This window comes from Narcine bancroftii, chromosome 7 (genome assembly GCF_036971445.1).
Source record: "Narcine bancroftii isolate sNarBan1 chromosome 7, sNarBan1.hap1, whole genome shotgun sequence".
Taxonomy (NCBI): domain Eukaryota; kingdom Metazoa; phylum Chordata; class Chondrichthyes; order Torpediniformes; family Narcinidae; genus Narcine; species Narcine bancroftii.
Window position 1 is genome coordinate 207,262,863 of NC_091475.1, and position 25,796 is coordinate 207,288,658.

Below are 25,796 nucleotides of genomic sequence, written 5' to 3' on the forward strand. Positions count from 1 at the left end.
GGTCTCCTCGCTTAAGGAAGGACACAATGGCTTTGGGGGTGGTGCAGAGGAGGTTCACTGGGTTATTTGTAGAAATGAGGGGGAGGGGCTTGCTCATGGGGAGAGATCTCGTAGCCAGAGTCTACCTGCATTGTTCAGAAGGATAAAGGGTGGTCTTTGACAAAATTGTCGAATAGATTTATATAGGTCAGCACCACATAGTGGTGTGATGTTCATGCTGTGATGTTCCATATCCATTGAAAATTATGAAAGAAGTAGACAAGGTAGAAGCTGGGAGATGGTTTCCACTGATAGAGAGACTAGAAGACCCACCCTCAAGATGCCAAGATTCATGGGGCGCAGATTTTCAACCAAGAAGAAGTTTCTCCCAGAGACAATAGCTGATTGAACATAGAACATTAAAGCATTATGTAGGCCCTTCAGCCCACAAAGACATCCTGACTTATGTAAACCTACTCAACAAACCAACCCTTCCCTACTTCACACCCATAACCCTCTGTTTTTCTTACATCCATGCACCTGCCTAAGAGTCTTCTAAATGTCCCTATTGTTCCAGCCTCCACCACCACCCCCGGCCATGCATTCCAGACACCCACCACTCTCAGTGTTAAAAAAAACCTTATCCCCGTCATCTCCCCTGAACGTTCCTCCCCTCACCTGATACTGAAGTCCTTTGGTGTTTGCTACTCTCGCCCTGGGGAAAAAGGTGCTGGCTGTCCAACTTGCGGAGTGTGGCAACCCATGCACTTGGTGGTCAGGCAAACTGGCTCCGAGTGTAACGCGCGCGCCCTCGGAGCAGCTGCACCAAAGATGGCGCGTGCATCCTCCTCTTCCATTAAGAGCAAGGAACCCGCATGCACACAGGCCGCGTGCTTACGTAGCCTTGACGCGACTTCCAGCACCAGGGGGGAAGGAGTTTCAAGCAGGTTAAGAATGCTGCACGTAAGACAAACTCGCGAGTTCTGGCCAAACCTGCTGACTACCAATCTCATCTTTTGCTCCACTCGCAATATCGCCACCGTAATGAACAATACTGCAAGCATCGTCTCCATAAGGACATATGGCAAATGGAAAATAACACTTTGATTCTCTGCAAACATGTTCAAATGGAACTTCACATTGGCCACCATTGAGAAACCACTCCTGGGAGCAGATTTCCTGAGGTGCGCAGCTACCATCAAATCCTCGTTCACCCGGACAACATCTATTAAATCATCTCTGATTCTTTATCACTCCATAGAGCAAAGCCCTAGGTCTGTTAACCTTGCCTCATAAGATGCATTAACCATGAACCAATGGAAAAGGATCTAATAAATCAGAGGTCGGAATCCTCCTTCCTCGCCTTGAGGCCTGCAAACACAACAGCACTCCCAGTAGAAGATTCAAGTCTCACATGGAAGTCCATCAAAACTGGGCGACACAGTTGGTACAATACTATTAGAGTGCCAGTGACCCAGGTTCGAATCCAGCGCTGTCCATAAGGAGTTTGCAGCGACCTGCATGGGTTTTCCACACAGATGCTCTGGTTTCCACCCACCCTACAGAAAGTATAGGGTTGGTCGGGCAATTGGGCAGCTCGTGGACTGGAAGGACCCATTACCGCACTGTACATCCAATTTAAAATAAAATCCTCCATAGAAAAAAGACTACAATGGAGATGGAGACTCTTGCCTCGTTGAAAGACTTCACGATCACCATGGGCGGGATGGCCTTCCCCCCCCCCACCCCGCCACCATGGCAGCGGGACAGGAAGGCGCGAGCTCAGTGCTGCTCAGGGGAATAAATATCCAGCCGGTTCCTGCAACTCAAGTCCTCCAGCCTCAGCAACACCCTGGTGAATCTTGAGCAACCAACAAACAGCTAGAGGAAATCAGCAAGCTGGGCAGCATCGATGGGAGAAAGGGGAGATGGGCAGTGTAATGTGGGGCAGGGGGGGCCTGTGGGAGGTTTCATGAACCAGGGAGGATGACAGAGGCAGTTGATTGGCAGAGGGGCGTCCAGTTAACCTGCAGAACTCCCATGTTCCTCACAAAGGGCAGTCATCCTGACCTCTACTGCTCACCTCCCCTTCTCCCTATTTTTAATTTAGATATACAGCCCATTTGGTCCACAAGCCCATGCTGCCCAATTAACCTACAACCCCCCCCCCCCCGCTCCCAACCCAGTATGTTTCTGAATGGTGGGACTGAACCGAAGCACCCAGAGGAAACCCATGCAAACGTACAAACTCCTTACAGACAGCGCGGGATTCAAACCCCAGCCTCGTTCGGTAGTGCTGTCAAAGCGTTGCGCTTGCTGCTTTGCTAACCCTGCCGCCCCCTGACCTACGTTAGCTGCCATCATTGTCAAATCCAAAGCTATGTACCTCCCTCCCCACTAATCTTTTCCAATCCTGGAACATCGAGGTGCACTCAGATCGAATTACAGGGCATCCCCTGCTAGAGGCACACCCAGGCTTGGGGAAGGCTTTCTATGACCTTCATTCCTCCCTGACCAAGTCATTTGTCAACTCCCTTCATACCTCCTTGCGTAAAATTTTGCTCGCCAGGACTCTGCAATACATTTTTCTACATTAAACGACGCTCCAAATGAAACACACCGACCACACGGTTCGGGACCAACTCCAGAATCTGAGAGAAGCAAATACATGCAGGGTGCAGTCTGGACAGAGTCCAGCACACCTTTAGCACACAACCCCTACATTCACTCACTATAGGTGACACATGCTGGGAAAACACAACAGGTCACGTAGCATCCACATTTTTTGGAGGAAATCCAGACAAATCTCCAATATTTCTCGAGGGCTTCACTCCATCAAGGACCTCTACAAGAGGCAGCCTCCATCATCAAGGACCCTCACCAGCTGGGCCATGCCCTCTTTCACTGCTACTATCTGGGAGGTGGTGCAGGAGCCCGAAGACGAGCACAAGGACAGCTTCTTCCCCTCTGCCATAGACACCAACTCAGTTTTTTTCCCCCTCTTTTTTTTTTATTTTTTCAAAGTATTGTATTTATGCATTTGTTGAATAACATCTTTTATTTCTAAATCCGTAAAAGGAGAATCCAACTTTCTCACATCCTCCTCCTTCAATATTGGTAAATTTAACTCTGACAAACACGCTTCAATAGAACCATCATCTTGCACTCCCTCAGAAGCATATAATTTCTGATAAAATGACAAAAATTGGTCATTAATTTCCTGAGGTTTAAAAGTAACTGAATTGTCCTTCCTCACAGCATTAATAATCCTTGAAGCTTCAATTACAATGCCAAGACTTTATGGGCTCTGTCCCATAACTCGTAATAACGTTGCTTAGATCTTTGAGTCAAGCGTTCAAATTGGTCAGTTTGCAATATATTATATTTTAGCTTCAGTTTTGTCAAAAAAGCCTTATTATCTTCTGTAGAATTCCTCTGGTATTTCTTTTTCCAACAAATGAGACCACCATAAATGTCTTCCTTTCCTTTGATTTGACCACGTAGAAATGCCTTTAAAGCAACCCATACAGTAAAATTACACCTGACTGTATTCTTATTCAAATCTAAACAAATAGCAATTTGATCCTTAATAAATTTTACAAGTTCCGTTTTTTTCAATTACATTATATTAAACCTCCTGCGAAAAATTGATTGATTAACTTCTGGCCCTACACAAGAAATAAACAATAAAGAATGGTCAGAAATGATCCTGCTCTTATATTCAGCTTGAGTGAAACGTGCTGATGCTAAAAAAAAGTCAATCCTAGAAAATGAATCATGATGTGAAGAATAAAATGAAAAATCTTTCTCAGTAGGATTTAATCTTCTCCAGACCTCTATCAAATTCAGGTCTTTCATCAAGGAAACCAATTGAACGCTGCTTTCGATTTTTTCACAACTTTCGGAGATTTATCCAATAATGATCTAACACACAATTAAAGTCTCCCCCAATCAAAATATTCTCCTTAGCTTGACCTAAATTTAAGGAAGCTTCAGACACAAACTGTTCATCATCAACATTAGGTGCATACACATTCAATAAAGACCATGGCTCAGCAAACAATTTACAATTAATCATTAAAATACCACCAACTGATTCTGACAAAGAAACAAGTTCAAATGGGACTTTCTTATGAATCAAAATTGCCTCTCCTCTTGCTTTTGAATGAAAGAAAGATGAAAATATATGTCCAACCCAGTCCCTCTTCAGTTAAATGAGTCTCCTGCAAAAAAGCAATGTCAACTTTCATCTTTTTTATTTAAGCTAAAACACGTTTTCTCTTAATTGGATTATTTAAACCCTGAACATTAAACGTTGCAAAGTTCATATTGGACATAATTATCAAAGTAAAACTCAAACAACAAATTTAAAAAACCCTCAACTTTCTATCTCTTCTACTAACTAAAAAAAAACCCTTAAAACTCCCCTTAAAAGCCTCCCTTTCTTTCTATCTCTTCTAATAATTAAAAAAAAAAGATTTAATCTTAAAGCTTCCCTTGATAAATGATCACTAAACAAAACAACACTACAAAGTAGTAACTCCCCACTTAGCTGGGTGTGGACAGAAATAAATCCCTCCCACAGGTGGCAGACAACTTCGGAAAGCTTCAGTGACCTCTCTTACCCCCAATCGGACTCATAAAATGATAAGTCTAAATCAGCTCACAGCCCCATTGATTTTAATCCCCAAACTTGCTCCGGATCATCAATTTCAATCAAGCTCTTTGACAGATTCCCATTCCCCTTTCCATTCTTCTTCTCAAATATCCTCCTCTTAGGTGAAGAGTGCCTTTCAACAGCCGAACATCAGGCAGTGAATTAGTAAAGATTAAACATCATAATCATTCTCAAAAAATTGTGATTGAAAATGACCATAAAAAATTTTCAATACTGCAGGATATCTAAAAAAAAATGTATAACTTTTTCCAAAGCACCTCTTTAGCAGAATTAAACTCTTTACATCTCCCAATAATTTCTTGACTCAGATCTGGATAGAAAAAAAACCTTATTTCCCTGTACCATCAATGGGGATTGATATCTACGTGCATTCTGAACTGCTACTCTCAAAATAGTTTCTCTATCTTGATATTTTTAACAGCTTGTGGTGGTTGACCTGGATATGGTTTACTCCTTAAAGCCCTATGAGCCCTATCCAACTCCAAACCTTCTGGAAAAAAACTCCAATCCCAATGCCTCAGGAATCCATTTTTAATTGTTTTTAATTGAATCTGAACTCTCGATTCCTTCAGGAATTCCCACTATTTTAACATTATTTCGACAACTTTGATTTTCCAGAGAGTCTATCTTCTTCAATAAATCTTTCTTCTGTATCTCCCATCCAACAAAACAATCTTCCACTCTCTCTATTTTCTGTTTATTACATTCCACTTGGTCCTTACATACTTGAAAGGCACCTTCCATTTTCTTAAAATTATCTTGAACTGTGTCCACCAAATTCAAACATTTATTGACATCGCCTTTAACAGCAAAAATGTCCTTTATAAGAGAAGAAACTTCATCAGAAATATTATTCATTTTTTCAGTTATATTCAAAAATCCATGTTCCATCTGAATAGATATTCGCATTGACATATTGCCCATTTGATGTGCTATTGATTCCAAAATAGTAAAAAAAGCTTCAAAATTAGTGTCCTCTCTTTGAGGCCTACCTTGTTTCTCTTCAACAACAATCAACGATTCTTCTTCCAATTTTTTTAATTCAGCCTTTGATTTAACTTTGCTTCTGGTCTGGACTCCTACAGGTCCAGACCTAATTTGTTCAGAATGCTGTTGACCCTCACCGACAGCCCAGACCTTATCCAGTAACTCCCACACCTACGATGCACCGCGCATGCCCGGCCACACAGAGGTCCACGCATGCACGTCTTCCGACATGCTGCCCCGAATCTCTGCGCCACCGAGACCTGCAGCAGCGTCGCACGTTGGGTCCATCATGGACTCCAGTGATTCTGCAGCGCTCCCGACATATGAAGAAAAAATTGGTAGCGGGTAATACTCAGCTGGGCTGGAGTCCTTTGTTGCTTGGGGGATTGTCCAGTCAACTCCGATGATTCCATTCGATAAGTAGGCCTCACTTGGTCTAAACTTTTAAAGTGAAGTTTGTTCTGAATCTGTGTCTTTGTATTAGCTGCCATTACAGTCTTCAAACATTCAGATAACTTCAAAACAAACTTATAAAACTTTTCCAAGTATTTAAATTCAGGTATTTTTTAGTCCAACGGGGGGAATGTGGAATTACACTTCTTCCTCCTTCGCCATCAGGCCACGCCTGGGAAGTCATCGGGAGATGATGGGTTCACTGCTGAATATTATAAAGTTTTTTTTGATGATCTGTCCTCTGCATTCATGGATGTTCTCAGGAACAAGCTTTACCAGACTTGTGTTTGAGTGCAATAATAACAGTTACACCAAAAAAAGAGACCCATTGAAGGTTTATTCTTATTGACCAATTTCTTTATTAAATGTCGATTATAAAATAATAGTGAAATTATTAGCAAATAGATAAGCATATTATTTACCACCATTAGTTCATTCTGACCAGGCTGGTTTTATTAAAGATAGGTACGCTTCCAATAATATTCAGAGTGGTTTCATTGATCAATGCTTCACGTCAACAACCCAACCTACCAATGGTGGAATCATTAGATGCTGAAAAAGCTTTCGATAGGGTTGAATGGAATTTTTTTATTTAAAATTTTGGAGAAATATAAATTTGGACCCTTATTTATTGGTTGGGTGAAGGCATTATATAATAATCCTGTAGCAAGGGTGGCGACAAATGGTCAAACTTCTTTCTTTTTTAAATTAATGCGTTCATCTCATCAAGGTTGTACTTTGTCGCCAGCCCTATTTGCATTGGTCATTGAACCATTAGCTCAGGCTATCAGGCAGAATGAGAATATTACAGGTATAAGGATTGGACAGGATGAATATAAGATTAATTTATTTGTTGATGATATTTTGATATATTTAACTAATCCGGATCAAACTTATTTATTTACAAATAAATATTTACAAAATTGTTTCGAATTATATGGTAAATTATCTGGATATAAAGTGAATTGGGATAAAAGTGAAATACTACCAATTCCTGAAGGAAATACCAGGCAATCTAGACAAATTAATAAATTTCAATGGACTGATAAAGTTAAGTTCTTAGGGATAATGATTGATGTAAATTTTCAATCATTTTATAATTTAAATTATGTCCCATTAATGAGAGAGATTAAAGCGGATTTGATTAAATGGAAAGATTTACCTTTAACTTTAATAGGTCGAGTAAATTGTATAAAGATGAATATTTTTCCGCGAATTCAATATCTGTTTCAATCGATTCCTTGTTCTCTTCTGAAATCCTTGTTTCAAGATTTAAATAAAGTAATTCGAGAATTTTTATGGAAAGGAAAATTAGCAAGAGTAGCGACATATAAATTGACCTGGCAGATGCTTTGAAAGGTTTGCAATTACCTAATTTTAAAAATTATTATGAAGCAGCTAATTAAGATTTATTAATCATATGTTAGATATTTTGAACCCTCCTAGTTGGGCTAGGGTGGAATTGGCTGCGATATTGGAACCTTGTCCCCATCAGTTTGTATTCTGTCTTACTACAGAAATATAATTCACCAATTTTGAAACATTTATTAGAAATTTGGACTAAAATGAATTTATTAATAGGATCAAAAGTTCAAACCCCAATATATTAAAATAAATTGATTCCTTTTTCATTGAATAATAGTTTTAGAAGATTGGTGGATTAAAGGAATAAAAAGATTGCAGGATTGTTTTGAAGAAGGGAAATTTTTATCATTTAAAGAGAAATGTGGGATTTTAGAGAATTCTCTGTTTGTTTATTACCAAATTAGGGCATTAGTGAAAGATAATTTTGGAAGAGAAATGAATATTTCTAAGTTAACTAAATTTGAATCTATGGTTTCATATATTTCAGATAAAGGTTTTATATCAGAAATGTATGCATTATTACACGATACTATGGTTAAGAAGTTTAGATACATCTAGGATTAAATGGGAGCATGATTTAAGTTGTGAGATGAGTCAGGAGGATTGGGAAAATAGGTGTAATGATGGGTTGACTAAATTAATGTAAGATATAGTATGGTTAATTATAATTTTTTTTACATCAGTTATATTTAACCCCTGAAAAATGTAATAGGTGATCTCTGGTTTGCTACCTGTGCCAAGTGCAACTGAGGACAAAAATGGAAGATTAAGAAAAATGAATGTGTGGCTGAGGGGCTGGTGTAAAGGACAGGGTTTTGGCTTCTTGGATCATTGGGATCTCTTTTGGGGAAGGCATGACCTCTACAAGAAGGATGGGTTACACCTAAACCCAAAAGGGGTCAATATATTGGCAGCTAGGTTTGGTACAGCCGTCAGGTGTGATTTAAACTAATTTGGGGACGGTTATCTAGACCAATATGTCGAGGAACCAACTCGGGAGCAGGCCATTTTAGATTGGGTATTATGCAATGATAAGGGGCTAATCAACAATTTTGTTGTACGAGGCCCTTTGGGTAGGAACGATCACAATATGATCGAATTCTCACTCGACATGGAGAGTGATGAAATGAAAACCGAGACTAAGGTCTTGAATTTAAATAAAGGGAATTATGATGGTATGAGACGGGAGTTGAGTAAGATTGATTGGGTGGTGTTTATGGGGGGGTTGACTGTGGATAGACAATGGAAAGCATTCACAGATCTAATGGAGAAATTGCAAAAATCGTTTATACTGGTTTGGCATAAAAATAAACCAAAAAGGGTGACTCAACCGTGGATAACAAGGGAAATTAGAGACAGCATTAAGTCCAAAGAGAGATCATATCAATTGGCCAAAAAAAGTACCGCAACCGAAGACTGGGAGCAGTTCAAGATGCACCAAAGGAGGACAAAGGGATTAATCAAGAGGGCAAAAATAAATTACGAAAGTAAGCTTGCGGCAAATATAAAAACCGACTGCAAAAGCTTTTATAAATATGTCAAGAGGAAAAGATTGGTGAAATCCAGAGTAGGTCCTTTGCAGTCGGAATCAGGGGAATATATAATGGGGAATAAGGAAATGGCAGACCAATTAAATTCTTACTTTAGTTCTGTTTTCACAAGAGAGGATACAAATAACCTCCCAAGGATGTTGGGAAACATAGAGATTAATGCAAGGGAGGAACTGAAAGAAATCAGTATCTCTAAGGACGGTCTTGGGGAAATTGATGGGATTGAAGGCAGATAAATCCCAAGGGCCTGATAATCTACATCCTAGGGTACTTAAGGAAGTGGCCATTCAGATAGCAGATGCTTTAAGAATTATTTTCCAGAACTCGATAGACTCAGGATCTCTACCCATGGATTGGAGGGTAGCTAATGTTACCCCACTATTTAAAAAGGGGGGTAGAGAAAAAGCGGGGAATCATAGGCCGGTGAGCCTTACATCAGTAGTGGGCAAAATGATGGAATCCATTATTAAGGATGTAATAGCGGAGCATATGACTAGCAGAGAAGGGATCGGACGGAGTCAACATGGATTTACAAAAGGTAAATCGTGCTTGACAAATCTATTGGAATTCTTTGAGATGGTGACAGGTAAAATAGATGGGGGAGAGCCAGTGGATGTGGTGTACCTGGACTTCCAAAAGGCCTTCGATAAGGTCCCGCATAAACGACTGGCTTCCAAATTCAAGGCTCATGGGATTGGGGGCAAAGTATTGATGTGGATTGAGAACTGGCTGGCAGATAGAAAACGGAGAGTTGGGATAAATGGCTCGTTTTCTAAGTGGCAGGCGGTGACCAGTGGGGTGCCACAGGGATCTGTACTGGGACCACAGCTGTTCACAATTTACATTAATGATCTGGATGAAGGGATTGGATGGAATATCTCCAAATTTCCAGATGACACTAAGCTAGGAGGGGTTGTGTGCACGGAAGAGGGGGTCAGGAAGCTCCAGTGTGATTTGGATAAATTGACGGACTGGGCAGATCCATGGCAAATGCACTACAATGTGGATAAATGTGAGGTTATCCACTTTGGTAATACAAACCGGAGGGCAGATTACTATTTGAATGGCAATAGATTAAGAGATGGGGAAGTGCAGAGAGACCTAGGGGTACTTGTACACCAGTCTCTGAAGGCGAGCATGCAGGTACAGCAGGCGGTTAAAAAGGCAAATGGTATGTTGGCCTTCATATCCAGAGGATTTGAGTATAGGAACAAGGATACCTTACTGCAGCTGTACAGGGCCTTGGTGAGACCTGGAGTATTGTGTGCAGTTTTGGTCACCTTATCTAAGGAAGGATGTTCTTGCAATAGAGGGAGTGCAGAGGCGATTCATCAGGCTGATACCTGGAATGGCAGGAATGACTAATGAGGAAAGATTGCGCAAATTGGGATTGTACTCGCTGGAGTTTAGATGATTGAGAGGGGATCTCATAGAGACATATAAAATTCTGGCAGGACTGGACAGAATGGATGCAGATGGGATGTTTCCAAGGATGGGAAAATCCAGAACCCGGGGCCATGGTTTGAGGATAATAGGCAAACCATTTAGGACCGAGATGAGGAGGAATTTCTTGACCCAGAGGGTGGTGAATCTGTGGAATTCATTGCCACAGAGGGCAGTAGAGGCAGGTTCATTAAATCTATTTAAGAGGGAATTAGATCTATTTCTTCAGTATAAGGATATTAAAGGTTACGGAGAGAAGGCGGGGACGGGGTACTGAACTTTAAGATCAGCCATGATCTTGTTGAATGGCGGAGCAGGCTCGAAGAGTCGAATGACCTACTCCTGCTCCTATCTTCTATGTTTCTATGTTTCTAAATGTATTTATTGCTCTGTCTTGGAAAAATGAAGCGGAGTTAAATGTAGCTCGATGGCAGAATGAGTTGAAGTCATGTATCTATATGGAGAAAATAACATAATTTACATAATAATTATGATTTTTTTTCTTAAGATGTGGACACCGCATATGAAGAATATGAATTTAGTAATATTGTAAATTACTGAATGTTTTTATTTATTTTTAAATCTTCCCTTTAGGGATCTGTTGCGGCAGGGGGTGGGTTTGTTTTACTGTTTTATTATTGGACTATTTATTCTGTAAAAGTCTGTTTATTTTTATTGAAAAAATACTAAATAAAGTTAAAAAAAAGTATTGTATTTATGGAGGGCGGCACGGTAGGTGCAATGCCTTTACAACGCCAGCGATCGGGACCTGGTTTCGAATCCCGTGCTGTCTGTGAGGAGTTTGTATGTTCTCCCCGTATCTGCGTGGGTTTTCCTCAGGGTCTCCAGTTTCCTCCCATCCTTCAAAAACGTACTGGGGTGTAGGTTAATGGGGTCTAGATTGAGTGGCATACCTCGTAGGGCCAAATTGGCCTGTATGTATAATATTTTTTTAAACTGTAATTTATAGCAATATTTCCAACACAATGCACTTTACTGCTGCCACAAAACAAATATTGTGCCATGTGTTCATAACAATAAACCCGATTTCAATTCTTATTAAAGACCTTTCTGAAATTCTCGTGAACCATGCTTTGGCACATCAATCTTGTTGGCAACCTCCACAAAAAAATTCAGTCAGATTTGATCAACAAGTATTCCCCTGCACAAAACCATAGTTACACTTCCTATTAATCTTGTCCCCCTCAGGATTTCCTTGTTCAACAACGATACCCCGTGTCATGCCCCAACCCGATTTAACTTCCCCAACTGCATCATTTCGCAGAGGTCAGAATTAAATTCCACCCGTCATCCCTTGGCCCACATCCACAGTGCATCTAGTAGACCTGGTTTCTACCTTGGACAACCTTCCTCACTGCCCGTTATACCACCAACTTTGGTGTCATTTGCAAACGTACCAAGCACGCAATTACAATTCTCCTCTGAATCATCGATACTCTGCAGCGGACCCAGCGCTGATCCATAAGGCAATATACAAAAGTGCTGGGAAAATTCAGCAGGCCGCAGGATGTAAAGGGTAACCGACGTTTCGGTCCTGGGCCCTTTGTACAAGCAAAAACAGGCAGGCGCCCAAATAAAAAGGCAGGGGGAGGGGAGGAGTAATAGGTGGAAGAGATAAAGTTAGAAGTCATGGGGGGGGGAAAGAGGACAGAGGATTTTTTTCCCCCTGCACCTTTCCACTTCCACCATCTGACGCTCAGCTCAAATCCATTTTCAACATGCAGGCACAGAGGAGAGTCAACGATTGAAGAGAACAGCAGAAGAGGAAGTGCATCCAAGTAATCCAGAAGTCCTTCATCCCCCCTCTCGTCTCACTCTCCCTTTGTTGGCATTTGCCAATCAACTGAGACTGTCCATCATCCTCTGCCCAAACCCACCCATCCCAACTACATTATACAGACTGGCCTTCTTCCCTCTGCACTTAGTTTACACCAGTGGTTCTCAACCCTTTTCTTTCCATTCACATCCCACGTTAAGTAATCCCTGTGCCATTGGTGCTCTGTGATTAGTAAGGGATTGCTTAAGGTGGGATGTGGGTGGAAAAAAAATGTTTGAAACCCACTGTTTTAATCGTCCCTCTGACTCATTACGTGCCCGGTTTCATAACTCAAAAGGAAATGGGCCAATGCATATTGTACTTAAGCAAAATATTTCAGTAACATTTGGGTCTAGAGCAGTGATTCTCAACCTTTCTCCCCCGCCCCCCCCCCACCTCACCCACATCTCACCTTAAGCAATCCCTTACTAATCACAGAGCATCAATGGCATAGGGATTACTTAAAGTGGTGTGTGAATAGAAAGTAAAATGTGAGAACAACTGGACTACACCATAAGGCATAGAAGCAGAAATAGGCTGTTCATCTCATCAAATCTGCCCCAATCATAAGTTTATCCATTTTTCCCCCACTCAGTCCCACTTCTCCCCATGACCTTTGATGCCCTGGCTAATTAAGAACCTATCAATCTCTGCCTTAAATACGTCCAATGACCCGGCCTCCACAACCACCTGTGGCAACAAATTCCACAGATTTGCCAACCTCTGGCTGAAGAGATTCCTCCACATCTTTGTTCTAAGTGAACACCCTTCAATCCTGAAGTCGTGCCCTTTGTTCTAGACTCTCCCACCGTGGAAAACAACCTTTCTACATCTGCTCCATCCACTCCTTTCAACATGTTTCAATGAGAACCCCCCTCAATCTCCTAAATTCCAATGACCAGAATAGACCAGAGAATGCTGTTCAGTCTGTTGAATTCCTCCAGCAGATTTGGGCCAGCATCGTTAGTACAATGGTATTACAGTACCTGGTTTGAATCCCACATGGACTGTAAGGAGTTTACCCCGTGACCTACATGAATTTCCTCTGGGTGCTCCAGTTTCCTCCGACCCTTCCAAAAATGTACGGTGTTGGTAGGTTAATTGGGTGAAATTGGGCAGCATGGGTTTTGATGGCCTGAATAGCCTTCTCTTGTGTTGTATCATTAAACAAATATAGAAGGTTGCTTCAGAGTCCTGCATCGACAGTCTCCTGGGTGGGAATCCAAAAAAAACAACGCTTGAAGAGTGATCAAACCAGAGAAACGAAAAGGGAACCCTTTGCAACCGACCAGGAGAGGCTCGTGGAAAGTTTGCAGAGCAGCGAAGTGCATCAGCTGTGTGGAGTTGGGACAGAAGTTGGGATGGGTTTCAGATCCCCGCAGAACTCTGCAGCCACTTGCTCCCTCCAGTGTCGGCACATCACAAGGCAACACGAAGCAGAGCTAAGTTCTCAAAATTCAGTCGCCGTCTGTGCCAAACAGGATGCCAAATTAAACTAAGTAAAGTGCGACAGGCTGCAGTTGCTGTGATGTAGTAAACAGACCTGGAAGAACTCAGCCGGTCTTCTCAGCGTCTAAAGGAGACAAACTAACCCACTCCCCTTCCCTACCGGCACATGACCTATATCCCTCGCTTCCCCGCATTGTCACGTATCCATCCAGGACTTTTAAATGCTGCTGTTCGATCAGCTCCCACCATTACCCATGCAACCTGCTACAGGCACCCACCGATGTTTAATAAAAATACTTTATAGCGCATAATCCGAATGATCGAGTGACCCAAAAGGGGTATACAAAGATCACAAGAGGCTGAGATAAGGTGAATTGTCACATCTGCCTGCTCTTCTCGTGGGTGGGAGTCCAGAGCTGAAGGCTATAGGTCTAAGATAGGGATGGGGAAAGAGTAAAAACAGGGAACCAAGGAGCACATATTTCCCCTCACAGAAAGTGGGGTGGGTAGGTGAAATGAACTGCTATGAGGTGGGGACAATTATGGCCTTGAAAAAGATTATGGATAGGACACTAGAAAATGGGATGAGCTCAGATGAATAAAAAACACACACAAAATGCTGGAGAAACTCAGCAGGTCAAACAGTGCCTTTACGTAGCAAAGGTAAAGATACAGAACGAATGTGTATTTTGCATGGTAACAGGTCATTTCAGCCCACGAGTCTTTGCTGCCCAATTTACACCCAATTAACCTACAACCCAATTAATGGTGGGAACCGGAGCCCCCAGGAAAAACCCACGCAGACATGGGGAGAACGTACAAACTCCTGACAGACAGTGCGGGATTCCAATCCCGGTCCCGATCACTGGTGCTGTACAGGCGTAGTGCTAACCACTACTTCCACCGTGCTGACGATTTTGCGTGAAAAATAGAGCAGAAGGCCATTCAGCCCTTTGAAATCTCCTCCACTATTCAATACGATCATTACTATATATCGTGATCTTGCAACCTCAGTACCCTATTCCTGCTTTACCCTGATAACTCTCAGGTCCTTTGACCACATCCAGCTACCTGTTGAATGCATTAATGAACCAGCCTCAGCAAATTTCTGTGATCACAACCCTCAACCAAAGAATGTTCTCCTCATTTCAGTCTTCTTCACATCTCTCTTACAATGTTGGGGGTTGGTCTAGGACCAAACACAAGGATCCTGTTCAGATCATAGAGTTTAAGAAACAAAATCACCGGCCTGTGCTTCTGAACTTCAACATCTTGATAAAGCAGAGTGGGGCACATCTTATGAACTTACAAACCTCTTGAAGAAGGAAAGCTCTCACCTGTTGAAGGATCACCATCGCTCCCTAAATCCCAAAAGCAGCCATCCACCACATAAACCTGGGAAGGAACGAGGCAAAAGAAAAAAAAGGATTAATGCAGAGTCAAAGGATTTAATCTTCTTGCAGAGCACACAAATGGTTCGACACATATAATAGGTTAGCTCAGACTAGATGGGCCGAAGATCCTGATTCAGTGCTATGGTGTTCTATGATCAACGTGAAGCAGCCTCTGAACAGAGAATTCTGTAGGCTGCACAATTCTACACAGATGCAGCCCTTAGAGCCTGACCTTAATTTGAGACCCAGCCTGCTCTACCTCAGCCTCAGGATGTGGATTCAAGTCCCACTCCGGACCCTGAGAACAAGGATTTAGTAGGAAACCAGTTAGTTACCAAAAGAAGAGGCCATCAATTTAAATAAGGCATTCCTCGCCCTTTTCAGAATTGGGATGGCCAAATAAAAAGATCAGAGAACATCATTTCCAAAGTGTTGGGAGGCTTTTCTTCCAGTAGTCTGGCCAAATATTTATCTTACCCCCTCCTCCACCAAAAAAAGACAAAGCACATCAAGGACTTTAACTGATTTTTTAAAGTCCATTTCCCTGATTGATGTGTCAGAAGTTCAAGAGTCTCAGGTGGCCGTTGCTATTATAACAAAAAAGTTTCTTGGGAAGCTGTATGTGGATAAATCACCTGGACCAGATGGACTGGACCCTGGAGTAGCTGACGAGATCATGAATAAAAGAAAATCAGAAATTTTAAACTCTTTAACAGAGAGGTTTTTTTTTTAAAAAAAAAGGCATTTGTAGGGCATTTAATCTGACATCATGACATCAGTGATTATAAAAACAGAAATGCTGGAGGAGCTCAGCCGGTCTTGCAGCATCCATGGGGTAAAAGATACATTAGCAACATTTTGGACTGGAGACCTTCGAGGTACAAGTTAGAAAGAGAGACAGGCGTCTGTATTCAAAGGCTGGGGGATAAAAGAGAAGAATGGAAGGAGGGAGGAGTGCAGACCAATAGACAAAAGGTGTTAATTCAATACCAGGGGACAGGAGAGAGGAAAGGTGTGAAAGGAGAGGGAAAAGAAAAAAGGAGGACATGAGATGAGGAGGAAGATGTAGGGGCAGAGGGGATGGTGAACGGGTCACTTGACATTGGTGGTTGACAAGATTCCCGAATCCATGATTAAGGATAAGGCTTCTGGATACTTGAAGCACAAGTTAGGCCAATGGTTCTCAATCTTTTATCTTTCCACTCACATCCCACTTTAAGTAATCCCTATGCTATCGGGGCTCTGTGAATAGTAAGGGATTGTTTCAGGTGGGATGTGGGTGGGAAGGGAAGGTTGAGAATCACTGCTCTTGACCCAATTGTTACAGAAATATTTTGTTTGAGAAAAATTGTCAGTGGCCCATTTCCTTTGACGTTCTGAAACCGTGCACATAACGAGTCAATGAGGGATGATTAAAGCAGTGTTTTTAAAACTTTTTCTTCCCACCCACATCCCTCCTTAAGCAATCCTTTACTAATCACAGAGCACCGATGGCATAGGGAATACTTAAAGTGGGATGTGAGTGGAAAGAGAAAAGTTGAGAACCACTGAGTTAGGCTAATAGTTTCCTTCAGGGGAGGTCGATCTTGACAAATTGGTTAGAGTTCTTCGAAGAAGTAACAGGCAGGACAGAGCAGAGTCGGTGGATGTTATTTACTTGGATATTCAGAGCCTTTGACAAGGTGCTGCACACAAGGCTGCGAAACAAGATAGGAGCCTATGGTGTTATGGAACAGACACCAGCGGGAGTAGAAGATTGGCTGTCTGGCAGAAGAAATGACAATATAGGGGGCCTTTTTCTGTCTGACTGCTGGTGACCAGTGATGTTCTGCAGGGGTAGGTGTTGGGCTCAGCTACTTTTCACATAGTATATAAATGATTTAGATGATGGAATTGATTGCTTTGTGGCCAAGTTGGAGGATGATTCAAAGATGCGTGGAAGGGCAGCTAGTGTTGAGAAAGCATAGGGTCTGTAGAGGGATGTGGACAGGCCGGGAGAATGGGCAAAGAAGTGGCAGGCGGACTATGGCGCAGGGAAGTTTAGGGTCATGCACTTTGGGAGAAGGAATAAAGTGGGTAAATCATTTTTGAAGAATAACTAGCAGGTTGAGACACTTGTAATGTTTACATTCACTTTGAGAGGACCAGAATTTAAATGCAACAAGGCTTCACAAGGCATTGATCAGGTCTTTTTTGGAGCATTGTGAGCAGTTTTGGGCCTCATATCAAAGGAAGCATGTGCTGGCCTTGGGGAGGTTCCACAGGAGATTTATGGGCAGGTTAACGAATGAGGCATGATTGCTGGCTCTGGGAACTGTAGTCAGTGGGGCTTAGAAGGATGGGGAGGGATCTTATTGAAAGATACCAAACATTGAAAGGGCAAGATAGAATGGATGTGGAGAAGAGGTTTCCAGTGGTTTGGTGGGGGGGAGGGGGGAGGGGAGTACAGGACCAGAGGGCACGTCCTCATTTTCAGACAGAGATAAGAAGGAGGGATCTCTTCGACTAGAAAGTGGAATTTGTTACCACAGGCGGATGAGGCGCCAAAGTCATTGGGAGACTTAAAGCAAAGGTTGATAGATTCTTCCTCAGCAAGGTCAAAGAATATGAGGAAAGGCAGGAGAATGGAATTCAGCTATGATACGAATGATGGAGCAGACTTGATGGGCCGAGTGACCTAATTCTGCTTCTATTGCTTCTGGTCTTATGGCTTATTTCAACAGCGAGCACACTTTGAAAGACAGGCTGCAAGCAGCTTGGAGACACGAAGGCCGCCCAAAGAATTGGAATGGGAGGTCCTTCTGCAGAAACAAAGCACACTCTCCACACTATAGATCAGCAATGAGTGAGTGGAAGCAAAGCGTGTTATTTTAAAACTGGAGATTCACCAAGAACAATTATGTTCACGTGTCCACATGAACAGAAGATGCTCGGACAGAGGCTGCATTCATGACAGGAATTTTGATGTAGCTGGGTGCTGGCTTTGAAACACAAGGCCTTGTTATTCACATGGCCTTTCTTTCACATTTGATTAACTCATCGAATCCACAGTGGTGATTCTCCAAGGAGCTGTGGAGAATGTCAGACCCATTTACTAGGGAGATGTTTTCGAAGCTGAAACATTTCTCTGCCTAGCCAGAGCAATGGGCTTGAAAAACTGTGAAAGGAGCTGGTAAATCTTTGAGCTAGCTTTGTCTAAAGGGGGTTAGAATACGGCTCAGATGATCCCCTCTCTTCCCCTCCATCTGTACCACCCACCGCCTTAGAAAAGTGGCCAACATTTAAAAAAAAAATTCATCCCACCCCTGCCACACTCTTCACACCAGCCCCCTGAAATCAGGGAAATGATTCACGTGCACGAGATCACATGGCAACAGATTCAAGGAGCATTTATTTCTTGCCATTATCAGACTCCTCAATGAACCTCACAAAAGTAAAATTAAGTTCGATTTGTTTTCAGAATGCATGCAAGATATCGCCTATGACCCCGAGATTTTTTTCTTCCTACAAGCCAGGATGTTGCCTTTGTACCGTACCGTACCTCCCTTTGACTGCTGTACTAGACACAAGATGCCCATCTGGACTGCTCAAGGCCAACTACCACTGCAATTGGTGCACGTGACAATAAACTGGAACTCTTCACTACCAGGCTTCAGATGGGAAAAAGGCAAGAGTTAGTCTGACCAGCCCCCTTTTTAAAGTGCTGGTCGAATGGAAACTTCTTGGCATTCGCTTTTTACTTAAACGTCTCAATGCTTATTTTCAGGCTTTTAACCCAATGATCTCAAAGTGAATGGACCATTGGAATTTAAATTTCAGTAACTAAATAAATCTGGAATTTAAAAACAGCCTTGGACTACGAAAATGACACAAAAAGACCATGCATTTCATTAAACATCTGGCAGGGGAGAAACCTTACACCCTTAATCCACCCCTCCCTCCATGTGTCCGACTTCATCCTGTGTCCACCAGTTCGGAGGCATCAAGGATTGGCTAATAAATGCACTGGTAATGAGATTCAGATCCTGATGAGCATGGAACAGTACAGCCCAGGACCAGGCCCTTCAGCCCACATCTGTGCCGAGGGTCGTGGATCTGCAGAACTCACTACCGCATGCAGCAGTGGAAGCCAGATCGCTGGGAGTATTTAAACAAGAAATAGACAAAAATCTCATTAGTGAGGGCATCAAGGGATATAGAAAAAAGACCAGAAATTGGAACTAGTGTAGAGTAGCTTAATGTAGATTTACAGAACAGACACGATGGACCTAGTGGCCTGCTTCTGTGCCTTTGTCTTGTGAACTAAAAAAGACTCTGCTGTTCTAAAAGGCCATGAGATAGGAGCAGAAGTTGGCCCATTTGCTGAGACCACTCTGCTGTTCCATCATGAGCTGATCTATTCTCCCAAACAGCCCCATTCCCCTGCTTTCTTTTGATATCCTGACTATTCAGAGGCCTATCAATCTCTGCCTTAAATGCACCCAATGACCTGGCCTCCACAGCCACCCGTGGTAGCAAATTCCAGAGGTTCACCACCCTCTGGCCAAAGGAATACCTCCGCATCCATCTTAAATGGGTGCCCTTCAATCCCAAAGTTGCGCCCTCTTGTCCTCGACTCCACTACCACGGGAAAATACTTTGACAATAAATTTGAACTTGAACAAGATGTGTCAGAGATTCCTTTTCTTGCAGGCCAGTCAGAATTTCTACTTAAAGTAACTGTATTGAAGAAAAAAAGATACGTATACAAAAGAGAAATAGAAAAGAGTAAGAAATGTAAATAAACTGACAGTGCAATACGTTTGCTTCCCGCGTCACCCATAAACTCTCTTCCCTTTACCTTCCAGTATGTTATGCTACTACCCTGGGGAAAAGATTCCCAACTCTTCACCCTATCAATGCCCTCACAATTGGAGCGGGGGAAAAAAATAATCGTGTCTTGGGACCCATGTCCAAAGGAAACTCAGAGCTACTGCACAGGATTATAGGTCTGTTAAGGAGGCATATGGTGCGTTGGCCCTCGTTAACTGTGGGATCGAGTTCAAGAGCCACGAGGTAGTTCTAGTCACCTCACTACAGGAAGGATGTGGATGCTGTAGAGAGGGTGCAGAGGAGACTTACAAGGTCGCTACCTGAATTGGAGAGAAGGCCTTAGGAGGACAGGTTGAGCGAACGTGTTCCTTTCTCCTTGGAGTGACGGAGAATGAGGGGTGAGCTGATAGAGGTGTACAAGGTGATAAGATGCATGGATCATGTGGATGGTCAGAGGCTTTTCCCCCCCAGTGTTGTAATGGCTAACACGAAGGGGCGGAGTCCTAAGGTGCTGCATTGTGAACTAATAACCCATATAATTATTTTTGGGACCAAAGGGACTTTGTTAGCACGAACACAGGAACTGCAATGGAAAATTCACCAGACAATGAACAATTCAAAATAATTCAACTACTAACAATATTCTTTCTTATCTCTAAATGTAACTCTAAAATTAACTCCACTATGCACAAATGTAAATGCCTGTGTGTATGTATAATTAAAGTCCCACTCTGAAAAGTCCATCTTTAAAAGTTCAGCATCATTTTAGTCTTGATTGAAGGTCTTAAATTCTCAATTCAGAAATAATTATAAAATGCTTTTAGACGTTATTTATTTACCTACAATGTGGCTATTTTCATCCACAATAAATTCACAAACTAGACAAGGGTTAAACCATTGATTCTGTGTTCCCTTTTCCCCCCCCCAAGAGTAACACACAACAAAAGCATCAATTCTAGTTACTGTAACTCAGTCCTGTCTTTCACAAGGTTTCAATCAGTGTGCCACAGGGGTTTTGACTTCTGTCAACTCCAAACTGAACTTTTCCAAAACCTGAAAACAAAATGTCTGAAGTCGGTAACACATTTCTCCAAATCATGTGACAGTTACATCGTCAATTCTTGGAAACCACATGACAATCAGTTTTATTTCTACCAAAATTCTGTTCCTCTTTCAAAACCACTCCATATCCATAACAACCTCTGACCTCCTTCTTTCTGTACAAGAGGCTTAATTGGCTTTAATTAAAAACAGATGGATTCCTTCAGCAGTTCTTGAATGGTTAAGACCCACTTGAAACCCATTAGCTCGGTCTGTCCAAGACACTTAGACTCAGAGAATGAACACTCTTCTCAGAAAACAAAGGTTGTCTATAAATGTGTTGTGACCCTGTAAACAACCCACAGCTCTCTACTAAGAATGCAGATACAATATTTTGACTATACTTTCCTAAGACATGAAAGAAATATAGTTTAAAATTAAAGGTTACACAAATCTGTTGCAAGTACAAGGGGTGGAGGGGGCAAGTTCTTCACACAGATGGGTGCATGAAATGCTCTGTTGGCAACAGTGGTGGAGGCAGGTATAAGGTTCTTTTAAGAGACTATTAGGTACCGGCCCCCCCACATCTCCATCGGGCACACTGAACTCAAAACGGTCAACCAGTTTACCTATCTCGGCTGCACCATTTCATCGGATGCAAGGATCGACAACGAGATAGACAACAGACTCGCCAAGGCAAATAGCGCCTTTGGAAGACTACACAAAAGAGTCTGGAAAAACAACCAACTGAAAAACCTCACAAAGATTAGCGTATACAGAGCCGTTGTCATACCCACACTCCTGTTCGGCTCCGAATCATGGGTCCTCTACCGGCATCACCTACGGCTCCTAGAACGCTTCCACCAGCGTTGTCTCCGCTCCATCCTCAACATTCATTGGAGTGACTTCATCACCAACATCGAAGTACTCGAGACAGCAGAGGCCGACAGCATCGAATCCACGCTGCTGAAGATCCAACTGCGCTGGGAAGGTCACGTCTCCAGAATGGAGGACCATCGCCTTCCCAAGATCGTGTTCTATGGCGAGCTCTCCACTGGCCACCGAGCCAGAGGTGCACCAAAGAAGAGGTACAAGGACTGCCTAAAGAAATCTCTTGGTGCCTGCCACATTGACCACCGCCAGTGGGCTGTTAACGCCTCAAACCGTGCATCTTGGCGCCTCACAGTTCGGCGGGCAGCAACCTCCTTTGAAGAAGACCGCAGAGCCCACCTCACTGACAAAAAACAAAGGAGGAAAAACCCAACACCCAACCCCAACCAACCAATTTTCCCTTGCAACCGCTGCAATCGTGTCTGCCTGTCCCGCATCGGACTTGTCAGCCACAAACGAGCCTGCAGCTGACGTGGACATTTACCCCTCCATAAATCTTCGTCCGCGAAGCCAAGCCAAAGAAGAAGGTACACGGAATGGAGGAAAATGTTGGGGGGGGGGGGTTTTGCAGTAAGGAAATTCTCAGCAGCTGTTCAAATTGGTTGTTATATCAGCACAACACTGTGGGCCGAATGGCCTGTACTGTGCTATAGATTTCTATGTCCCATGTTCAAAGTCACTCTCATCCTATTTTGTTGAAATAGCAAAAACACTCAACTTAATTTATAAAAAATATTTGCGAGACAAGTCTCACAAAAGTACCAAGAACACGAGGTCCTTGCACAGAGCCTATGTCTCTCCTTGCCAATTCCCACCCAGCCCCATTTTATTCCGTAAAATGGGTGATAAACAATAATATAATGTACAATGTGTTCAACAAACAGATAGGACCAAGGGTGAACAGCCCCGCAACAAGTATCAAATATTTCCATCTGGCTCCTTCACTGCATTGCCCATCAGGAAGTAGCCCTCATTAAAAAAAAGGTTACAGCATCGCTATTTCAGTGCAAGCTGCCCTGGTTCAAATCCGCCGCTGTCTGCAAGAAGTCTACTTAACCACGGGTCTGTGCCCAGGATGGCAGTGCCGGTGATCAACAGCTGCCACAAGGGTTGCAGACTTCCAGGAAGCAGTGGACTGGAGCAGGACACCAGAATTAAGAACCCCCCCCCCCCGCCCCACTGCCATGAGGAGATGACCCGACAGGATGGTGACAGACCAGTGAGGGGCTCATCCACTGAGGGATACTTGCAGTCAGGGCTGGGATTCCAGAGGGTGTTGAGGGCAAGAAGGGCTTCGGCTGCTGAAGGTTGAGGGCAAGAAGGGCTTCGGCTGCTGAAGGCTTCCTGATTGTGTTGGAGGTTTGGATCTGGAGCTCGGGCGGCCGATGGATCGAACAGGAGTCTGGGTGGCTGCGGGAGGCGAATCCACAGGCACTCAGCATCTCTGAAGGGACTCCCTTTTGCTTCTCTTTCTTTCCAACTGTAAGGGGTGTCGGCCACACTAATGGTGACTCTTTAGGGCAGACAGAAGGCGATTTTGTGTAATAAGCAAAATATTCTGTACTATGACATGACAATGTAGAAATCTTGAATGTTCACCCCATGTCTCTTTGGGTTTGTTTGGAGTGCCCAGGTTTCCTCCAAGATTCCAAAGACGCAAAGGGTTAGTAGGTTAATTGGTCACATGAGTGTATCTGGGCAGCACGGGCTTGTGGGCGGAAGGGCCTGTTATTGTGCAGCATCTTTGCTTTGAGAGAAAAAAAACTCCTGATGCACATCATACAGCACTTATTTAATATCCCGATGAGGCAATTGTTGTTAATGGTGGTGAGATAACAAGCTTTTAAATCAACCTGATTCCTTTTTGAAGACTTCAACCATTTTACACATAACTGATGAATGGCAGAGACCAGCTGGTTTATAATCACCAAAATGGACCTTCTTGACCTCTTTTAAACAAAGGTACACTGTTCATTTTACGGTCCAGTGCCTCTGACCTATAACCCAATCAAGATGTACACAAATCACACTGCCCTAGCCTTACGTCAGTTTCCCAATGTCAGCTTCCCCCTTGCACATCTCCTCAGTTTTCCATCTGGCCGATATCTTGAGTATCGTTCCACACAAAGAAAGTACACCTCATGTTGAGGCTCAACCCTTGGCAATCTCACTGAACACTATCGAATACCGAAAGGCCTGGCAGAGGGGGGAGGACGTTACCCATGGTGGGCGGGCGGGTGGGGGGGGGGGGGGGTAGTGGAGGGCACTGCTTTAGAATATAAAAATGTTCTTTGAGAACAGAAAGGAGGAGGAATTTCTTTACCCAGAGGAGGACGAATCTGGGGCATTCATTGCAGCGGGCAGCGGTGGAGACCATGTCGTTCGGTAGCTTTAAGACACATGAAGGCAGGTTGTTATTCAAAAGGTAAAGGTTCCATTATCGGCATGGAATTCTACATTTAGAATGTAAACATACATGAAATTCTTTAATTTTTGTCTACCATATGACAGACAGAAAGTCGCCACTTTGTCCAGCACCCCTCGCATTAAATGTTACAATGGAATGGGGTTGAAAAGGAGCAGCCTTGATGGAATGGCAGGCCAGACTCGATGGGCCAAATGGCCTAATTCCACTCCCACGTCCCACAGAGTTTAACCATTTTTCAAAAAGATTTCAGTAATTTCACAATTCTGCATGACACTTTGGCTTTTGCTACCTTGTGTCAGGGGATATTGAAGTCACGTGATCAGCCGTGATCATATTGAATGTTGGTGCAGGCTCAAAGGGCTGAATGGCCTTCTCCAGCACGCATTTGCTATCATCTGATCCTTCAGTCCACTGAGATTAGGATGATCTTCACCTCCCCAGTAACACCAGTCCCATTGCTATTCTTCTACCAACTTCCCCCAGCTTTTACCCCTCAAAGTGGAGGTGACTGGTAACTCTACAGTTAATTAGCCTATCACCTTCGGGACGTGGGAGGAAAGCTGAGCACGGCAGTGAAACCCAACCCTTCCATGGGGAGACTATGCAAACTCCACAGGCAGCAGGAGAGGCCAGAAGCAAAATTACAGAGGGGTGCCGAGGACAAGAAGGGCCTCGGGCGTTGAAAGGTTCCACATCGTATCGGAGGCTTGGACCTGAAGCTTGGGTTGCCGATGGACCGAACAGGAGTCTGTGCAACTATAGGAATGCTGGAGCCGAATCCACGGACACTCCATGCCTCTCTAACCTAGTGGTTCTCAACCTTTTTCTTTCCACTCACATCCCACTTTAAGTAAACCCTATGCCATCGGTGCTCTGTGATTAGTAAGGTGGGATGTGAGTGGGAAGGGAAGGTTGGGAACCACTGCTCTAGACTCAATTGTTACTAAAATATTTTGCTTGAGAAAAATTGTCATTGGCCCATTTCCTTTGGAGTTATGAAACCATGCACATAACAAGTCCACGAGGGACGATTAAAACAGTGGTCTTCAAACTTTTTCTTTCCACCCACATCCCACCTTAAGCAATTCCTTACTAATCACAGAACACCGATGGCATAGGGAATACTTAAAGTGGAATGTGAGTGCTCTCAAGGGATTCTCTTTTGCATCTCTCTCTTGTTGATGGACGTGCTGGGCAATGCCAGTGTGCTTCTACAGCTGGAGAATATTCATGTATGATTACTGTATTAGTACATCACAATAAAGGTGTCTCCAACGCTACATCACAGAGCAGTCTCATTTTCTTCTCTCCCTCCCACCCATTGTCAGTTTTGATCAAAAGGTTCGCACATGAAAATTGGAATAAGACCCAACCCCCACAAACCCGCCCAGTTTCCTTTGTAAAAACACGCGGAAATGCTGGAGGAGCTCAGCTGGTCTCGTAGCATCCATAGGAGGTAAAGATATATTGCACGCATCTTGGGCCTGAG

The 25,796-nt window shown here is 43.2% G+C and overlaps 1 protein-coding gene across 4 annotated transcripts in view; it reads right to left on the reverse strand.

The window, feature by feature from the left end:
- Window positions 1–25,796, reverse strand: part of myo7aa (myosin VIIAa) — a 268,383-nt gene that overhangs the window by 232,319 nt on the left and 10,268 nt on the right. For 3 of the 4 annotated variants that reach the window (XM_069892099.1, XM_069892100.1, XM_069892096.1), the window contains exon 2: window positions 15,079–15,136. In XM_069892099.1, the coding sequence (XP_069748200.1) occupies window positions 15,079–15,096 (18 nt within the window). In that variant the 5' untranslated portion in view covers window positions 15,097–15,136. Of the gene's footprint in view, window positions 1–15,078; window positions 15,137–24,202; window positions 24,269–25,796 lie in introns of all 4 variants that reach the window. The other variant, XM_069892098.1, reaches the window with a different exon arrangement.